This window comes from Molossus molossus, unplaced genomic scaffold (assembly GCF_014108415.1).
Source record: "Molossus molossus isolate mMolMol1 unplaced genomic scaffold, mMolMol1.p scaffold_m16_p_1, whole genome shotgun sequence".
Taxonomy (NCBI): Eukaryota; Metazoa; Chordata; class Mammalia; order Chiroptera; family Molossidae; genus Molossus; species Molossus molossus.
Genome location: NW_023425344.1, coordinates 2,026,780 through 2,044,112, shown reverse-complemented (window position 1 = coordinate 2,044,112; position 17,333 = coordinate 2,026,780). Strand labels below are relative to the sequence as shown.

Sequence of the window (17,333 nt, the reverse complement as noted above, 5' to 3'; positions counted from 1 at the left end):
GGAACCACTGAGCCCGACAGCGGACGCCTCCCACCACCCGAGCCTGCCCCCGCCCGCCTGCCCCCCGCAGCTCAGCTTGGCGCCACCCTCCCTCGCACTGCAAACTGAGCGCCTGTGGGGAAGACGAAGAGCCCACAGGGGCACTGGTGGACCAGCAGCTGAGGGTCCCCAGCTGTCTGGCAGTGAGCCACTAGCCCCCCGAGTTCAGCTGGTGCCCGGAGCAGGGTTTCCTCGATGCAGGAAACAGGGCCAGGATCAATGCCTTGGGGAAGCTGTCCTGACATGAACAGTCTCTGTGCTTCAGGAATGTTCTCACCTCGCCCTGGCCAGTTTGGCTCAGCGGTTAGAGCATCGGCCCGCAGACCAAAGAGTCACGGGTTCGATTCCAGTCAAGGGCACGTACTTCAGTTGCAGTTCGGTCCTGGCCCCAGTTGGGGTCTCGTGGGAGACAACCAATGGATGTGTCTCTCTCACATGGATGTTTCTCTCTCTCTCTCTCTCTCTCTCCCTTCCTCCCTCCCTCCCACTCCATCTGAGGATAAATGGAAAGATATCCTCAAGGATTAAAAAAATAATAATTAAAAAAATAATAATAAATAAATAATAAAAAAAAAAAAGGGCATGCCGCCTCGGCTGCCGGAGTGAAGGCAGGCCAGAGACCCTCGGGCACCAGCAGCAGGAAAGGGCAGGAAGCAGAACCTCACCCAAGCTCTGAGAGGTCACCATTCCTCCTATCGCCGCCTGTCCCACCAGACGCCCTGTCCAGGACCCAAGAGCCGGCAGAGCCAGGGCCTGCTGGGGACGAGACAACGTGAGGGAGCCGAGAGGGCCAAGAGGGCTCCAGGCAAGACAGGGCCTGCAGCACACAGCCACAGCAGACACCTGTGACAGCTGACAGGCCACAGCTGGAGGGAGCCAGGACTGGGCACGGGGCAGCTGGTGTGCTCTCATCTCATCACTTAGTCACTGAGTCATCAAAGCAAGTTCACGTTTCCTGAACCCATCCTAGCAGGCTTACCTTTTTGTCTTCCTTAGTCTTTCTAACATTTCGATGGGGCCCAAAAACGTTCTGCATCCCAAAAGCCTTCCTGGACCAGTCCATCTTCTGGGAGCTCAGCAGGGGCTGCGCCAAGCTGCCCTCCATCCTGTAGCGGTCGGCGGGAATCTTGTTCATGGGAGGGGGCAGCGTTCCACAGTTGACGCTGGACCACCCGTCGGTGGAGTCCGTGTAAGACTCCTGGTCGCTGGCATGTCCGCACTGCCACTCCTGCAGGACATGGACCGGAAGCCACCGCTGGCCGAACCCACCACCAGGGCCCACAGCGCCTCTCTTGGAAGGTGGGACCGAACTCCGCAGGGAGGCCGGGGGGACCTCCGCGTGAGAAGTGGGCCCCAAATGTTTGCTGAAGTCCCAGCACCTGTCAGCCTGTGGAGTGGCCTCAAGTGAGGGCCCTGCCTCAGAGTCATGGCAAAAGGCCCCATTCCAGGGGGCACCCCAAGGTTGGGCACCCCGCCCACCCACACCCTCCCAGGTGCTGCTGCTGGGGGCAGGCCTGCTGGAGCTGGCGCCTAGGTCGACCACAAGCACTCGGCTGCTTCTTTCTTCCTGGTTGAAATTCCCAATGCCACTGTCACTGTTGCTGCTGGTGCTGGTGTTCTGGTGGGCATCGGCGTCCCCATCCACAAAGGCCCGGGCCCGCACGCCCTCGATCAGCTCGCCCATGTCCCTGTACAGCACGGAGATGAACTGGAGGACGGGGAGGGAGGATGCAGGGAACTCCAGGCAGCCATTGGTGTCAGGGTCGGCTGTGCACTCAAACCCAAACCGCCGGGCAATGCCCTGATGTATCTTGTGACTGAACAAGTCTGGATCCACCATAAACACGTGGCAGGAAGTCCGCAAGACACCCTCATCCTCCTGCGCCAGGCCGCCATCATCGCTGCTCTGCATGGTCACAAGCCCAAAAAACCTCCTGTCGTCTGGGCACACGGCACTGAAGGCCAGCTTCTCAGCGGGGTACTCGGCCAGGACAGCGGCCTTGTCGGTGCACAGCTGCACGCCGTCGTGCATGATCTTCATGGTCACCAGCGAGTGGATCTTCTGCTCGGCCCGCAGGCGCCGCAGGCAGCCACGGATGGCCTGGAAGCTGTCGGACTCCAGGTTGCAGCTTGTGGAAGGAAGTTCAATAGAACCTAAGTAGCCGACGACCATGGCGACATTTAAAATACTTGCATCTAATCCAAAATCTTCGTGGTTCTCTACTCCAACACTGAAAACCGAATCATTGTTAATAACTTTTGAAATTTCCTCCTTGGAAAGCAAGCCGGGGTGCGGGTCATCTGCACCTTCGTGTCCAAGGTCAAGCCGCGCAGCAGCGGACTCTGAAAGGGACCGCTGCTTCCACTTCGGGGGCTCCGGGCCGCGTGCTCGAAGACGGGGGTTTTCAAAGATCATACTGAAAATGCCCCCCGACTGCATTTCCTCGACCACTCTCTCTGCTCTGTTTATCCCCAATGCTTTGGAATCAAGCTTGGCCTTCCGCCAGCCTTTCCCTTCGCAGAATCCCACTTCCTCATCACTGGAGCACGACTCCACGTGGCCGAGGCCTTCGCTCACCACCATGTGCAGGACCCCAGAGCATTTCCCAATGAGCTTGACCACGTCCTCGTGGGACGCTTTCTTCACGTTGATTTCATTGACAGCGAGTATCTGGTCTCCAGCGCGGAGGCCCACAAAATCGGCAGGGCTCCCTCTCATGACACAGCTGAGCACACAGGGCGCCTGGCCCGAAAGGGTGAACCCGTACCCTGCTCTTCCCCTGGCAACCTCCACGCTCCTCAGGCGAGGGGGCGCCGTCCCCTGTGGCAGGCGCTCCACTGTGTCCCCCGCTCTGTACATCTCAACGTGTCTCCAGGAGCATAGTTTCCTACTCCGAGGGACCCATGGCTCACAGAAGGCTTGATGCTGCCATAGTTTTTCTTGAAATAATGCCCTAAGGAAGAAAAACAAACAGCTCATTATTAAGAGCCCAGATCTCTATTGCTTACTGGCATTACCTAAACATAAAAAGATATCTCATGCCCTGGCCAGTGTGGCTCAGTTGGTTGAGCATCATCCCATGCACCTAAATGTTGCTGGTTCGATCCCCAGTCAGGACATATAAGCAGGTGGCAGGTTCAATCCCTAGTCGGGACATATACGCAGGTGGCAGGTTCGATCCCCAGTTGGGACATATACCCAGCAGTTAGAGCATCAGCCCATGGAACGGAGAGTCCCGGGTTCGGTTCCCGCTAAGTGTATGTACATTGGTTACAGTTTGTCCCAGACCCCGTTTGGGGTCATGTTGGTGGCAACCACTCGATGTGTCTCTCTCACATTGATGTTTCTCTTTCTCTCTTCCTCCCTCTTTCCCTCCTGCTCTGTCTGAATATAAATACAAAAATGTCCTCAGGATAAAAAAAAAAGAGAGAGACAGTCCCATTCTGATGAATTCCTCCACTCATCAGCCAGAAGTGAGTGCCCACCCCATGCCAGGCAGTGCCCCAGACTCGGAAACCACAGGGAGGGTCCCGGCATGCCCAGAGTGGGAGGACCAGGATGAGGCACGCAGCCACCACTGCGGAGTGAAGCGAGTACCGACCCCAGCTGTACCCTCGGTGCCTTGGAGGAGCAGATGACCCCGGCAGACAAGACGGGAAAGCCATTCCAGGCAGAGGTGACAGGCAGTGTGCGCAACTCAGGCCATCAAGGCAGCTCAGCTGCATCTACCCACGTAGAGGGGATGTTTTGTGAGCACGACACTTGGCTCTCCAGTGTTGTGCCACCAAACATTAGACATTAGTGCCATGGGCCCTGGGTGGCTGAGCATGGGCCAAAGACCAAAGCAATAGAGAACTGTGCATGAGGCGTGACGGGAGGGAGAGGCTGAGACAGGGGCAGAGAGCGCCCGGCACACTGAGCCGGCGCGGAGAGCCCAGGAACAGCACAAGACGATGCTCACACCAGTGGGAGCCTCGCAGGGCCCGCGGCATGGGCGGGGCCTCAGGCCTTCACACACATTCACTTGTGTGTCCACAGCAACATCACATAAAGCAGATACGATTATTATCCCCATTTTGCAGATGAGGAAATGGAGGCACAGAGAAGCCAAGTAACTTATCTAGGGCTGCACAGCCAATCAGTGTCAGAGGTGGATGGGAACCTGGGCTGTTCTCAGCTTTCTCTACCCACACAAAGGGGTTCTGAGAGCAAGCCTTGGGTCTGAGGGGGCAGGCACTGTCCACTTCCACAGGCCCTCCACCACTGGGGACACTGCCTGGCCCCCAGTGCAGGAGTCTGGTGGCACGATGCCACCTCCTCTGACTGGGACCCGCCCACCAGCAGACCCGCCCCCAAAGCCATCTGTCCCAGCAGCTATGTCCAACCACAGCCTGGCACTGCCCCTGGTGCCGAGCACCCACCAGGCACCACGGCCCCAACATCCCCCTTGGGGAAAATACACCCAACACATCTTCCACACAGACACACACACACCAGGACACAAGCCGACTGTCCCTGCGTGTCGGCCACCTCGCCTCCTCCAATCCATCCCAGCAGCCTGTCACCTGACCCCTGAGAAGCTCTCCCGAGTCCCCAGTCACTCTTTCTGCTCAGCCCCTGACCCAGACCGACCTGGGAACTGTCTTCCCTACACAGTGGGTCCCCACAACAGCACAGAAGATGAGCTGGCCGATTATCAGCCCACCAAGGCCACTTCTGGGCTGTTTAATGCCAACAACCAACACCCTCGCCACGCTTTTATCCTGAAAGGGTCCCTCTTCCACCTGATCCACCACCTGTCCTCGCTGGTGCTGAGCCCTTGCCTGCTGTTCAACAGTGTCTCCGAGCCCCAACAGACTGGGCCAGGCACAGCGCTGCCACATGAGGGGCGTCTCCATACGAGCAGGCTGCTGAGGACCACCGCTGCCCAAGGGCACTGGCTCCCCAGCTGCGCAGCGCCGCCCACTGCGCCTGCCGCTCGCACCCGAAGCCTGGACAGCACCTCCCAGGTGCCTGGGGCGCACAGCACACCCAGAGGCACCCTCCACGTCACAGCCCCCACGCGGAACTCCGCGGACAGTGCTGTCAGCCCCTCAACCCAGGCCAGGCCCTCTTGTCTGGGCCCCTGTCCCTTCTCCCTTCAGGACCCATTTCCTCTCTGAACTTCAACACCCCCCCCAAGGTATGGGTGCTTGACCCCAAGCTCTCCCCCCATTTCCCTGGGAAATGGACCCACCCCAAGGCCAGTCTGCCCTGCAAGCTCAGGAGCACCTCAAACTCAGCAGTCAAAACAAACTCTTCTCCAAAGCAGCCCCTCAGTGCCTGGCTGCCATCTCCTCAGCCAGTGGGGACTCCCACAGGGACTCCCGAAACCCTAATCAGGACACACAGGTTCAAACAGACCCAGCCTGAAGGAAGGCTGCCGCCAACAGGGCACCCGTGCGCACAGTCTGCGAGCACCGCGGCAACAGGGCTGGAGCAGCAGGCGGCCCCACAGCAGGGCAGGGCCAGAGACGGGGAGACGGACCGCAGACAAGCTGAGACCAGGAGGGTCGGCCAAGGGCTCCGAGTGGAGTCCTGGCGGGTTTGGCTCAGCGATTAAAGAGTCGCAGGTTCAGTTCAGGTCAAGGGCACGTACCTCGGTTTCGGGTTGCGGTGTGTCCCTGCCCCTGGTCGGGGTCGAGTGGGAAGCAACCAGTAGATGTGTCCCTCTCACGTGGATGTTTCTCTCTCTCCCCGCCTCCCTCTTTCCCTCAGGCTCTCTCTCTCTCTCTCTTTCTCTCTCTTTCGCAATCTATCTATCTATCTGAAGATAAGTGGAAAAATATCCTCAGGTGAGAATTAAAAAAAAAAAGAGCCCTGGCCAGTTTGGCTCAGCTGTTAGAACGTGGGCCCGCGGACCAATGAGTCTCGGGTTCGATTCTGGTCAAGGGCACGTACCTGGTGGGTGGTGCAGGAGGCAACTAGTCATGTGTCTCTCTCAGGTGGATGTTTCTCTCTCTCCCTCTCTCCCTCCCTCCCTCACTCTCTCCCACTGTATCTGATGATAAACAGAAAAATATCCATGGGTGAGGATTAAAAACAACAACAAAAGAGAGTGGAGAAGTGCAGACAGAGGGGAAGAAAACACACCATCTGGCGGAATCACCACAAAGGGCAGCCAGAAAAGATTTCCCCAAATCTGCAGAGTAAACTTGGGGTCGTGTGACTTACGTTGTGGATCATGTGGACAACACCGAGTTCTCTCTGGAGAACCTGGGAGGTGGCTGAAATTGCAGCCAGATCTTAGTATTTGGTGGGATGTTTGGCCTCCTTTGACTCAAAAAAGAAAGAAAAAAACTGGAAGAAATAGCAGAAGGATCCTACAGCAACCAAAACAAAGGGAAGACCCCAGCTCCACCCCCACAACTCAGGGGACACAGGCCATGTGCTCAGGCCCCAGTGGACAGAGAAAGTTCTGGTACAAGTCACCAGTCACGCAGTCTCAGGGAGGGTTTACACCAGGCTGCTTCTGCAGGAGCGACTGGCCACCCCAGCCCCAGGTGGCACAGCTCTGGCCACAGGTGGGTGGACAGATGGAAGGATGGATGATAGATTGAATTCAGTAGTCGTGGTCAATGTTTGCCCAATAACATCTGGTTGACTAGTTGATCCAAAAATAATGGACCATTTCCCAGAGCTGCCGAAAGACAAGAATCTTTAAATTCAAAGGACCTATCTACCAAGTGCTAAAGTGCTGGGCAGGGTAAGTGAAAAAGTTCTCCCAAACTTTCAGAAAAAAGGCAAATCAAAGGAACAGAATCCGGCAGCAGACAGGCGGACGGCAGGCCCGGGGTGAGGTTCTGCGGCTCCCCACATGCGTGCTGAAGAACAGACCTGAGCAGTGGGCAGCAGGCGGTGAGGGCCTGGGCTGGGTATCCCGGCTCGGCTGCCCCGCCGTGCCCACAGGGCCTGCCAACTGGCACCCCCCGTCCTTGTGAGTGAGCCCATCGCGAACCCCTTCCCCAGGACTTCAGCCTGTGGCAGCTCTACCAGGGTGACCAGAAAACGCAGCGTGAGCAGGCGCACCATTTGTGTGCCGGTCAGCCTAGAGCAAGGGAGGGCTTGGAATAGGGCACCCTGGGCCTGAGCCTGTCCCACTGTGGTCACTGTCAAAATGGACAAGACATCCCTAACCGCCTAACCGGGAGCGTCTCCTACCGATAGCGCTTGTCTGACTCCTCAGCTTTCTGTTTATTCACCCACGACCAAGCTCTAGCCCAGAGCGGGGCTGCCTTGGGGGGCATCAGCCTCTGCCACACGTAAACGTCCCTCAGTTAGACAGACGTGCTGTGGACAATGAACTCTCCAATATCTGATTGCACCTCCTGAACCCCAAGAGTCTGATAAACACCCGCAAAGTGAACAAGTCCTGTGCATTCCCGCCAGGGCTGTCAGCCTAACTGCCAGCTAATGGGCAAGAGGTGCAGAGGTCCGCCCACCCAGTCCCTGGAGAGTCCGTCCGTCAGCAGTGGGAAGAGAGATCCAGCCTGAACCCAAGGGGAGGGGACTGCCACGGGTGCCACGGTGGAGTGGGGTCAGGTTTCCTGCCTCGTCCTAAAACGTCACCAAGAATGTTCAGACAAGGCAGTAACTGGTGGGCGAGCACATGGCATCGGAGGCTTGTAAGTGACGTGGTACAGAAAGACCCCAAAGGAAAAGCCCGTTGTACTCCATGAACCTGAGTGCTGTGGGAGAGCGAGGCTGCTCCGAGTGAGACCTCCCGCCACCCTCTTCACGCCTCACATTCCTCCTGTGCTGGGAAAGCTCACCTGTCTCCTCCTCCCGCACCGCTAAGCCTTTGTCCACCTGACTCTCTGAGCGATCCTCCACCCACGTGGTCCCTCGTGCTCCCGAAAGCCAACTCCTCACCTTCCCTTCCCACTCGCGTGCAAGGCAAAGCCGAGCGCAGCGATGTCGAGTGAAAGCTGCCGTGTGAGCAGGTGAACAGAGGAGGGTGTGCCCCACAGACCCTCCCACTGAACAGGGACTCTAGGAGCTTACAGGCACTGTCTCACCCTTCAGGAGCCCACAGCAGAGAGGGGCTTACCTCACAGAGATATGAGGATTATCTGATGAAGTTAACAGCAAGAAGATTCACAGGAGACCCACAAGGTTTTTGAGAAAACTGTACCAGTAGAAACACCACCAGCTTGCACGGAAAGGGTCAGAGGTAGTAAAAAATGAAAAGTGGGCACTGGATCCCCAAAATTCTACTGGTAGGAAGGAGGCTGAGGAAACGACCTAACTGCAAACTGGTGGTGGTCTCTCTCGTGAACAGGGGAAGAGGACTCAGACAGCGGGATCAGGAGCACAGAAGGCAGAGTGAGAGAACCCATCCCCAAGCCTTGAGACCTAATCAAGAAACTTCAACATTTGCTGGGCTGGACTAAAGGCTGCTGTGTACCTGTTGACTCCTTCATGCCTCTCATTTCCCCTCCTTTTGAGCAAGAACGTCCCCATGGTCATCTCTGTCTGTCCGAACGCTGCATTTCTGGTGTGGGTTGAAGGGCTGCCAGCAGGCTTCGGTTCAGGTCTACAGACAGAGGGGATGTGCGCTCTAGGAGCTGCACTCGGGGAGCCTCTGGGGAGCCTCACCCACACCTGGAGCTTATTCAGATGACATTCTGGACTTTGAGCTGATGCTGTCAAGGGGATTTTGGGGACAGTATGTTTTCTGTGGGGAGGGACATGAATCACTGGGGCCAGAGGCTGAACGTGAGTGGCAGGCAGCCTCTGGGACAGCGCAGTGATCCCACCCTTGGCAGTGCCCTCCCCTTCGGTTCCAGCTGGATCTCCCTTCCCATTCCTGACAAACAGAATGTAGCAAAAGGGATGTGATGTCGCCTCCAAGACAGGTTACAAGCAGACGGTGGCTTTTGTCTTGCTTGCCCTCTCCCTCCCTCACTCAGAGGGACATCAGCTGCCAGGCTGGGGGCTGCCCTAAGCAGCAGCCCACACAGCACGGACGCTGTCTCTGGCCCAGCCAGCAAGGTCAGAGGCCTGCCACAGCCACATTGCTGACTGTGGAAGCGGGTCTTCTGAGCCACCAACTACCACGTGAGCTGGAAGTGGATCCTCACCCACTACAGCCCTGGCTGACACCTGTGTGAGACCTCGGACAGAAGACCCAACAAGCCTCACCCAGACTCCTGACCACAGACACGGAGAGCTCACGTCACGCAAACTCGTTATGATCTGGCTTGTTACCACTCCTGCTGGAAATACACACAACACAGCACTGTATTTGTTCCTAGGCAGCGATGCTTGATTACATGTTTTTTAAATGTTCCCTCAAATCTAATCTGTGATGAGGTGATTAAGGAAATCATGTTGCACATATCAGAAATAAACTAAGCAATGGAAACACTGGCTAATAAAAATGACTACCTATGCAATCATGATCGCACAAGCTGAATATGATAACTCCATGTTATCTTTTTATTTTGTTTAGTTTTAAATCCTCACCCAAGAATATTTTTCCATTGATATGGGAGGGAGGGAGAGAGGGAAACACTGATGTGGGAGAGACACACTGATTGGTCTGGGATCCAACCTGCAACCCTGGTACGTGCCCTTGATCAGTATTGAACCTTTGACCCTTCGGTCTACAGATGACACTCCGACTGCTAAGCCAAACCAGCCAGGGCAGTCACTCCATTTTACAAACAAGGAAACCGAGGCTCAGGCAACCTGCCTGCGACCGTGACTGCAGACAGGGTTAGGGTTCACAGCAGGCGACCTCGCTGGGCTCTTCGCCACCCCACCAGCCTCTCGTTTGACTATTCACACACAGTAAATGCCTCTGTCCAAACGGACCTCCCTTGAGGTAGTTCTGCTGACAAAAGTTATGACCCTGGTCTCAAAGAGTCTATCTCAAAGCCTTGGTAGCTTCTTAATCTAAGTTTAGGAAGCGGGTTGGCCACCAGAATCATTAGCATGCATGGTTGTCGAATAATTACAATAGACCGAGAAGAGTACAATGCACAGCATGTTCCCATTCAGCATTTTGTTAATATGCAGTTTTTGCGTGGGTTTTTATCAAATGTCAGTTCTTGAGGTCGTACCACTTCAAGCCCCAAGAAACCAAAAGGCCAAGCTGCAGGGACGCACGTCAGAGTCCCGGTTCCGGTCTCCAGATAGAGGCGCGTCCCTGCTCGTCCCTCCGCATCCCCCTGCATCCTCCGCCTCCCGGTCTACACATTGTTGAGCACAGAGGCAGGAATTGCCACAGAAAAGCAGCCCTCGGATTAGGAAATGCAGCATACATAAATAATCCAGAATGTGGAGACAGAAATAAGGGAGAGAGAAGTCAGACCGGCAAATTTAAGGCTGTTTCATTTCTCGAACACATCAGAAATGTGGGCAGTTGCTAGTGACGTTTAAACGCAGTGGAGTTTCGGAGGCAGCCCGAAGTTGAACACAGCTATGCTCGTGTCCCGCGTGTCACATGCAAAGTCTGAAGCTCCGCCTTCAACAATGCCCCACCCACGCCTCTTCCCTCGGGCTGCAGAGGAAGGAGGGCGCCTGGGGAGGGCGGGGGCAGGATCCCTCACAGCTGACTGAACTGTCCCCCTGGTCCTGGGGTCTCCCCCTGCAGGAGGCCTCACACCAAGGTGCAGCTCTAACTCACACCTGTTCCCTTTTTTAATGTGTGGAGTAGAAACTCTAGAGTTAGCAGAAAAGATACTATTTTAAATTACAAAGGTCCATTTTACTGGTTCAAAAATATTAATATACAGTTGACCCTTGAACTATGCTGGGGTTAGAGGCACCAAAAATCCACATCTAACTTTTGACTTCCCCCAAACTTAACTACAGTCCCTTGGTACCTGTGGGAAATGGGTTCCAGACCCCCTGCCAATACCAACATCTGAGGCGCTCAAGCCCCTCACAAATCACATGAAAACTACACACAGCAGGCCCTTCACACCCAAGGACTTCCAACCATGGATCAAAAACCATTTTTAATATGCAGTTGGCTGAATCCAAAAATGTGAAATTCGGGGATACTGAGGGCCAACTATATTTACTGAAAAAAATCCACGTATAAGTGGACCTGCGCTGTGCAAACCTGTGTTGTTGAGGGGCCAACTGTATTACATGTCGATTGTAATCCTTTTAATATCATTTACCTCAAGTAAAATCCATAGGACAATGAATGAAGAGAAACAAATGTGCACGAACTCTCATCTAAAATAAAAAGTGCTGGCCTGCCCACTGTTTTTCCACTGGGGCCACAGGAGTCCCGCTCTCGTGTCTGTCCCGGGCAGGCAAACAGGAACACCTGTTCCCACGAAGTCCTGGGCGCCGCTGCAGCACGGCGTGCGAGGGGAAGCTGCGAGCCCGTCCTGCACACAGGGTGGCCGGGAGCAGACCCTCTGATGCAAGGGAGAAGGGATGGCCAGAGGAAGTCATGTGGGCAAGAGGCCCTGTCCCTCCTCATGACCCTGAATGACCCGTCACCACCCAAGTCCAGGCAGGGGTGACCCCAAAGACATCAGGTCCTAATCCCCGGAACCTGGAAATGTGGCCTTAGTTGGGAAAAGGGTCTTTGCAGACGGGGAGGTGATCCTGAATTATCCAGGTAGGCCCTAAATGTGATCACCAGTGTCTTCTGAGAGGGAAGCAGAGGGAGGATCAGACACAGGGGAGAGGCCACGTGAAGACGGGGCAGAGACTGGAGTGATGCATCCATAGTCCAGGACTGCCAGCAGCCACCAGGAGCTGGAAGAGGGAGGAAGGGTCCTTTCCCAGAGCTTCCAGAAGGCACACAGCCCTGCCCACACCTTGACTTGGACTCTGGCATCCAGACTCTGAGTGAATACATTTCTGCTGTTTCTAGCCACCCACCTGTGGTGCTTTGTTACAACAGCCACAGGAAACTGATACAAGGGGCAGGCCAGGGAACCCTGCTCCTACGGGCCCCACTGCCCTACTGCCCTACTATCGCAGTGAGGGAGCTGGCTGGCCTCCAGGAAACTAGGGGCACCTCAGTCTGCCCAAGTGCCCCCGGGGGGAATGTGTCCTGGGCTCGGCTCCACTCGACTGGGCTCAGGAGAGGTCACCAAGCCCAAAGCCTGGCACACAGGAGGGGCTTGATATACAGTGTGCTCCATGAAGGCCAGAGCCGCCCACCTGGCACAATCCCACTCAGCAATGACACTGCCTGGATATGACACCATTAGCACCATGAGAACGTCCTATGTGTCAGACACAGTTCCCCACTATTTTACACGTGTTATCTGTGGACCCTGAGAAAGAAGATGCCTACTTAAGAAAGGCTCCAGGTGGCTTAACTAAGCCTTAATTTTTAAAAGCAAAACAAGCCCTGGCTGATTTGGCTCAGCGGTTAGAGTGTCAGCCCGTGGACTGATGAGTCGTGGGTTCGATTCCAGTCAAGGGCACGTACCTCGGTTGCAGTTCATCCCCAGCCCTGGTTAGGGTGGCGTGGGAGGCAACCAATTGTTATGTCCTTCTCACATCGATGTTTCTCTCTCTCTCTCTCCCACTCTATCTGAACAAAAATGGAAAAATGTCCTCAAGTGAGGATTTAAAATAATAATAAATTTAAAAAAAATAAAAAGCAAAACAAGAAAGCAGAGCCTGGCAGCCATTTCTGCACAGGGCCTCACACCCACACGCCCCTCAGGGAGAGGCCTGCCCACTGTGGCCCTGCCCTCGGAGCCCTTAGGAAGGCTCCGGGAGCCTGGTCCAACCAACAGGACTGTGGCTTTTCCCCTCCAGCAGAAGCCACCAGCTATAGCCTCAGTTCACCCACCAATCAAGACAGTGCCTTTTGGACCAATCAAACTGTGACGACTGGGAGCCCTCATTTGCCTGAGAGCAGACCAATCAGGGGCCAGGGGCGGGACTTCTAGCTGTGAGTTTCCCTCTGGCCCTGGGAGCACACTTTCCCTTTCCACCACCTACCGCCCTTCCCTGGCTTCACTGGAGCAGAGGAACAGAGCAGAGCAGGGCAAAGCAGACTGGCACGGGGGAAACTGAGGAGGTGGTGGTGGCAGCTAGGGGCCAAGCACACCAAGTGGAGATTCCAGTAGAGATTTCAGTCTGAGTCCAGACAAAGGAATTTCCAGAACAAAAATCGACATTCTTCACAAAAAACAATCACTGCAATGGACCGTTCATGATGTCCAATGCACAATCAAATATTACCCAATGTTCAAAGACACAAGATGTGACCCATAGTCAACAGGAACGGATCCTGAGATAAACGAGGGGTTGAAATGATCAAATAAGAACTTTTAAGCAGTTAATATAATGTGTCAAGGATTTAATGAAAAATTGGTCACAATAAACAGATGGCATATCTCAGTAGAAAAATAGAAACTATAAAAAAGCAGCAGGTGGAATTCTAGAAACGTGTCTACCTCTGTAGACTCTAGTTTTCATTGCATGGCCAAAGGAGCTGGCGGCCACTAACTCCCAACAATTAAAGAGCAAATGATCTACCAGACTTGAACCCTAAGCCAGGCTTATCTTCTTTCCTGGGGCCTTCTCCAGGATGGCTCCAGCCTCTCCTCCAGGGCAAAGCAAGGAAGTCACAGGCCCTCTGGACACAGCAGCGGCTCAGCCCCCGGGACAGACCCTGCCGAGGGGCCAGGGAAAGCGTCTGAGATGGCCGCTCCTCAGCACAGAATGGGAAGAACCACAGTCCCTTCAGAAATAAAGTCAGGAGCACTGTGGTAGGCAGGTCCTGGCCCTTGGAACTGTGAAGGTCACCTCATAGGGAACAGGGACTGTGGTGTGATTAACCTGAGGATCCTGGGTTACGTAAGTGGGCCATGAACGGAATCACAGTGCCCTTACAGGGGGGAGGGAGGGGGCAGGGAATTGGAAGACAGAAGAGGACAGGATGCGACCATGGAGGCAGGGGAGGTGGCACTGGGATGTGAGGCTCAGGGCCAAGGACCAAGAACAGCCTCCAGGGGCGGAAAGGGGACAGGAAGAACCTCTCCCTGGAGCCTCCGGAGGCTTCGCGGAGGTCTCAGCCCAGTGAGACCCCTTGGGACTTCTGGCCCCCAGACTGAGGGAAGACGTTTCCCTAAGCCCCGGGCTGGCGGTGCTCCGGTGCAGCAGCCACAAAGCCATACACGCGCTCATCAGAAAGCAAAGTCCTACAGGTGCCACCGCAGTCAGAGAACGAGAGCGCTGTGGTGGCCGTCGTGTGCTTTCCGCGCAGAATGTCGTCAGAACTTGTTTTCTCCTTCGTCCTCACTGTTTTGCTTGGTCCACTTCAGACAGAGAAATGTCAAGACAGTGACATCAGAAACCGACACGCTGTCACCTTCTGCCGTGGAGGTGCAGGCTGTGTGGCCCTGGCTTCCTCTAGTCTCCCTTCCCGCCTCCAGCCAGCACTGGAGCCGCCCCGACGTCGCAGTCCCCGCCTGAGGCTGGGCCATCCGCAGCCCTCACCTGCCCCGCAGCTGCTGCTGTCTGGCCACTGACCCCTCCTCTCAGACGTCCTCATTCTGGCAAGGGGGAAAGAGGCCTGCCCTTGACCCGGGCCCATGAGCCTCCAGCCCCCTCCTCTCTGCCCACAGGCTGGCTCAGCCGCACCCTCACCTCCTGACCCTCCCTACACACGGCCACCCTGAGCCCTCTGGCCACCTGCTCCCCCTCCCTGCTCCACAGCCTAAGACCTCCTCTTTGGCGACCACCCTGCAGCCTCTGGCCACTGTGGCCCTCCTCTGCCCCACCCAGAGTGTCCCTCATCATCAGTCACCCAGTGCCCTGGCGATGGGCCGACCCCATGGAGGAGCATCCCCCAAGCTGAGGTCCTACACTGGGCACTTCATGCCCTTAATCTTCAGTCCGCAAGAGCACTGGGTGTAGAGATGTCTTTATGAAACTTCACACTGTGACTGTATTTCTAAGGTGACACTCCTTCCCGCCTACTCAGCCCATCCCCCCACTGCCCCTTCTAGGCTGGTCTCAGACCCGGGGCTCCCGGACTCCTCACCCTGCACCCCCTCTAGACCACCCAGGGAGGCAGCCTTCCATCCTCCGCTCAGGGAAGCATGTGGCCCCTTCAGTGCCATCCTCACTGTCCCTGTCCCACAGGGCCTGTGCCTTACAGGGGTCCTGGGTTACAGCAGACTTGAGACCATGCACATGACCACGTACATGGCGATACTGCCCACACTGTCCCCGAGGCAGGTCCCATCTCAACCCCTCCATCATGAGGAAACAATGCCCACATGGCCAGGGCCACTCAGGGGCCTCTGTCCAACTCCACAGTGGGGCCACTCTGTCCACGACTGAGGACTGCTCTCGGTCTACACCCACAAATACAGGCCACTTTGTCTACACACCACCACTCAGGACTAATCTCCATCTACACACCATTCAGAAACTGTTCTCCGTCTACACACCACCACCCGGGAACTGTTCGTCTACACAACTCTCAGGGCTCCTCTCCGTCCACACCGCGCGCTCGGGTCGGCCCGCCGTCCACACCGCGCGCTCGGGCTCCACTCCGTCCACACCGCGCGCTCGGGCCCCACTCCGTCCACACCGCGCGCTCGGGCCCCACTCCGTCCACACCGCGCGCTCGGGTCGGCCCTCCATCCACACCGCGCGCTCGGGCCCCACTCCGTCCACACCGCGCGCTCGGGTCGGCCCTCCGTCCACACCACGCGCTCGGGCCCCACTCCGTCCACACCGCACGCTCGGGTCGGCCCTCCGTCCACACCGCGCGCTCGGGCCCCACTCCGTCCACACCGCGCGCTCGGGCCCCACTCCGTCCACACCGCGCGCTCGGGCCCCACTCCGTCCACACCGTGCGCTTGGGTCGGCCCGCCGTCCACATCGCGCGCTCGGGCTCCACTCCGTCCACACAGTGCGCTCGGGCCCCACTCCGTCCACACCGCGCGCTCGGGTCGGCCCTCCATCCACACCGCGCACTCGGGCTCCACTCCGTCCACACTGCGCGCTTGGGTCGGCCCGCCGTCCACATCGCGCGCTCGGGCTCCACTCCGTCCACACCGCGCGCTCCGGCCCTCCGTCCACACCGCGCGCTCGGGCCCCACTCCGTCCACACCGCGCGCTCGGGCCCCACTCCGTCCACACCGCGCGCTCGGGCCCCACTCCGTCCACACCGCGCGCTCGGGTCGGCCCTCCATCCACACCGCGCGCTCGGGTCGGCCCTCCATCCACACCGCGCGCTCGGGCTCCACTCCGTCCACACCGCGCGCTCGGGTCGGCCCTCCATCCACATCGCGCGCTCGGGCCCCACTCCGTCCACACCGCGCGCTCCGGCCCTCCGTCCACACCGCGCGCTCGGGCCCCACTCCGTCCACACCGCGCGCTCGGGCCCCACTCCGTCCACACCGCGCGCTCGGGCCCCACTCCGTCCACACCGCGCGCTCGGGCCCCACTCCGTCCACACCGCGCACTCTCTGTCCACACCGCGCACTCGGGTCGGCCCTCCGTCCACACCGCCCGCCCCTGGACCGCCGGAGCCGGGACTGGGCGACGGGCGGCCCGAGTTTCCAGAGTTGGGGTCCCTGGAGACGCCTCCCCCGAACAATGGAGCTCCTGTTCCGTCGGCCCGGGAACCAGGACCCCGCGGGCGGCGGGCGAGCCCGGCGGGCACGTCGCCGGGGTCCCGTCCGAACCGGCCCCGGTCCGACACCGCCCCCACCCCCGCCCCCGGCCCGCCCGGCCCCGCCAGCACCGCGCCGGCCTCACAGCGACCCACACCCGGCCCGCGACAAGTGCCCGGAGTTGGGCCGGGAACAAAAGGAGGGCGCCGGGCTGCGCTCGGGCGCGGGTCTCGGCCGCCGGCGCCCTGGGGAGGGCACCCCGCCGGCCGCCGGCACCCCCGCCGCGCTGGGCGGGGCCGCCGCGGAGGGCGCGAGCGCGCGCTCGGAGAAGAAAGAAGCGGGGCGGGGCGGCCCTGCGCCCGGCCCGCAACCTACCCGCCGCTCGCTCCGCCGGCCGCGTCCGCGCCGCCCGCGCGCCCAACGGTCGCCTCAGCAGCCGCCGCCCGGGGCAGGGGCGGGGCAGGGGCGGGGCGGGGCCCGGGGCAGGGGCGGGGCCCGGGCAGGGGGCGGGGCCGTGAGGGGCGACAGGGTGGGGCATCCGGGGGCGTGGTGGTGCTTGGGCGTGGCCTCTGGTTGAGATGGGCGTGGCCTCCACGGGCCTGGGCGTGTCTCAGGAGGAGGTGGCCCAGCGCAGTCTGTGGGTGGCTGAGAGCCTCCAGGGGGTGGTCCCTACACGGCGCTGGAAA

At 58.1% G+C, this 17,333-nt stretch overlaps 1 protein-coding gene across 2 annotated transcripts in view; it reads right to left on the bottom strand.

Annotated features, from left to right (window-relative positions):
• RGS12 (regulator of G protein signaling 12) overlaps positions 1–2,989 on the bottom strand; it is an 83,887-nt gene extending 80,898 nt beyond the window's left edge. For both annotated transcript variants that reach the window (XM_036275345.1, XM_036275353.1), the window contains exon 1: positions 1,019–2,989. In XM_036275345.1, the coding sequence (XP_036131238.1) occupies positions 1,019–2,899 (1,881 nt within the window). In that variant the 5' untranslated portion in view covers positions 2,900–2,989. The remainder of the gene's footprint in view (positions 1–1,018) is intronic.
• Between the last annotated feature and the right edge of the window lie 14,344 nt (positions 2,990–17,333).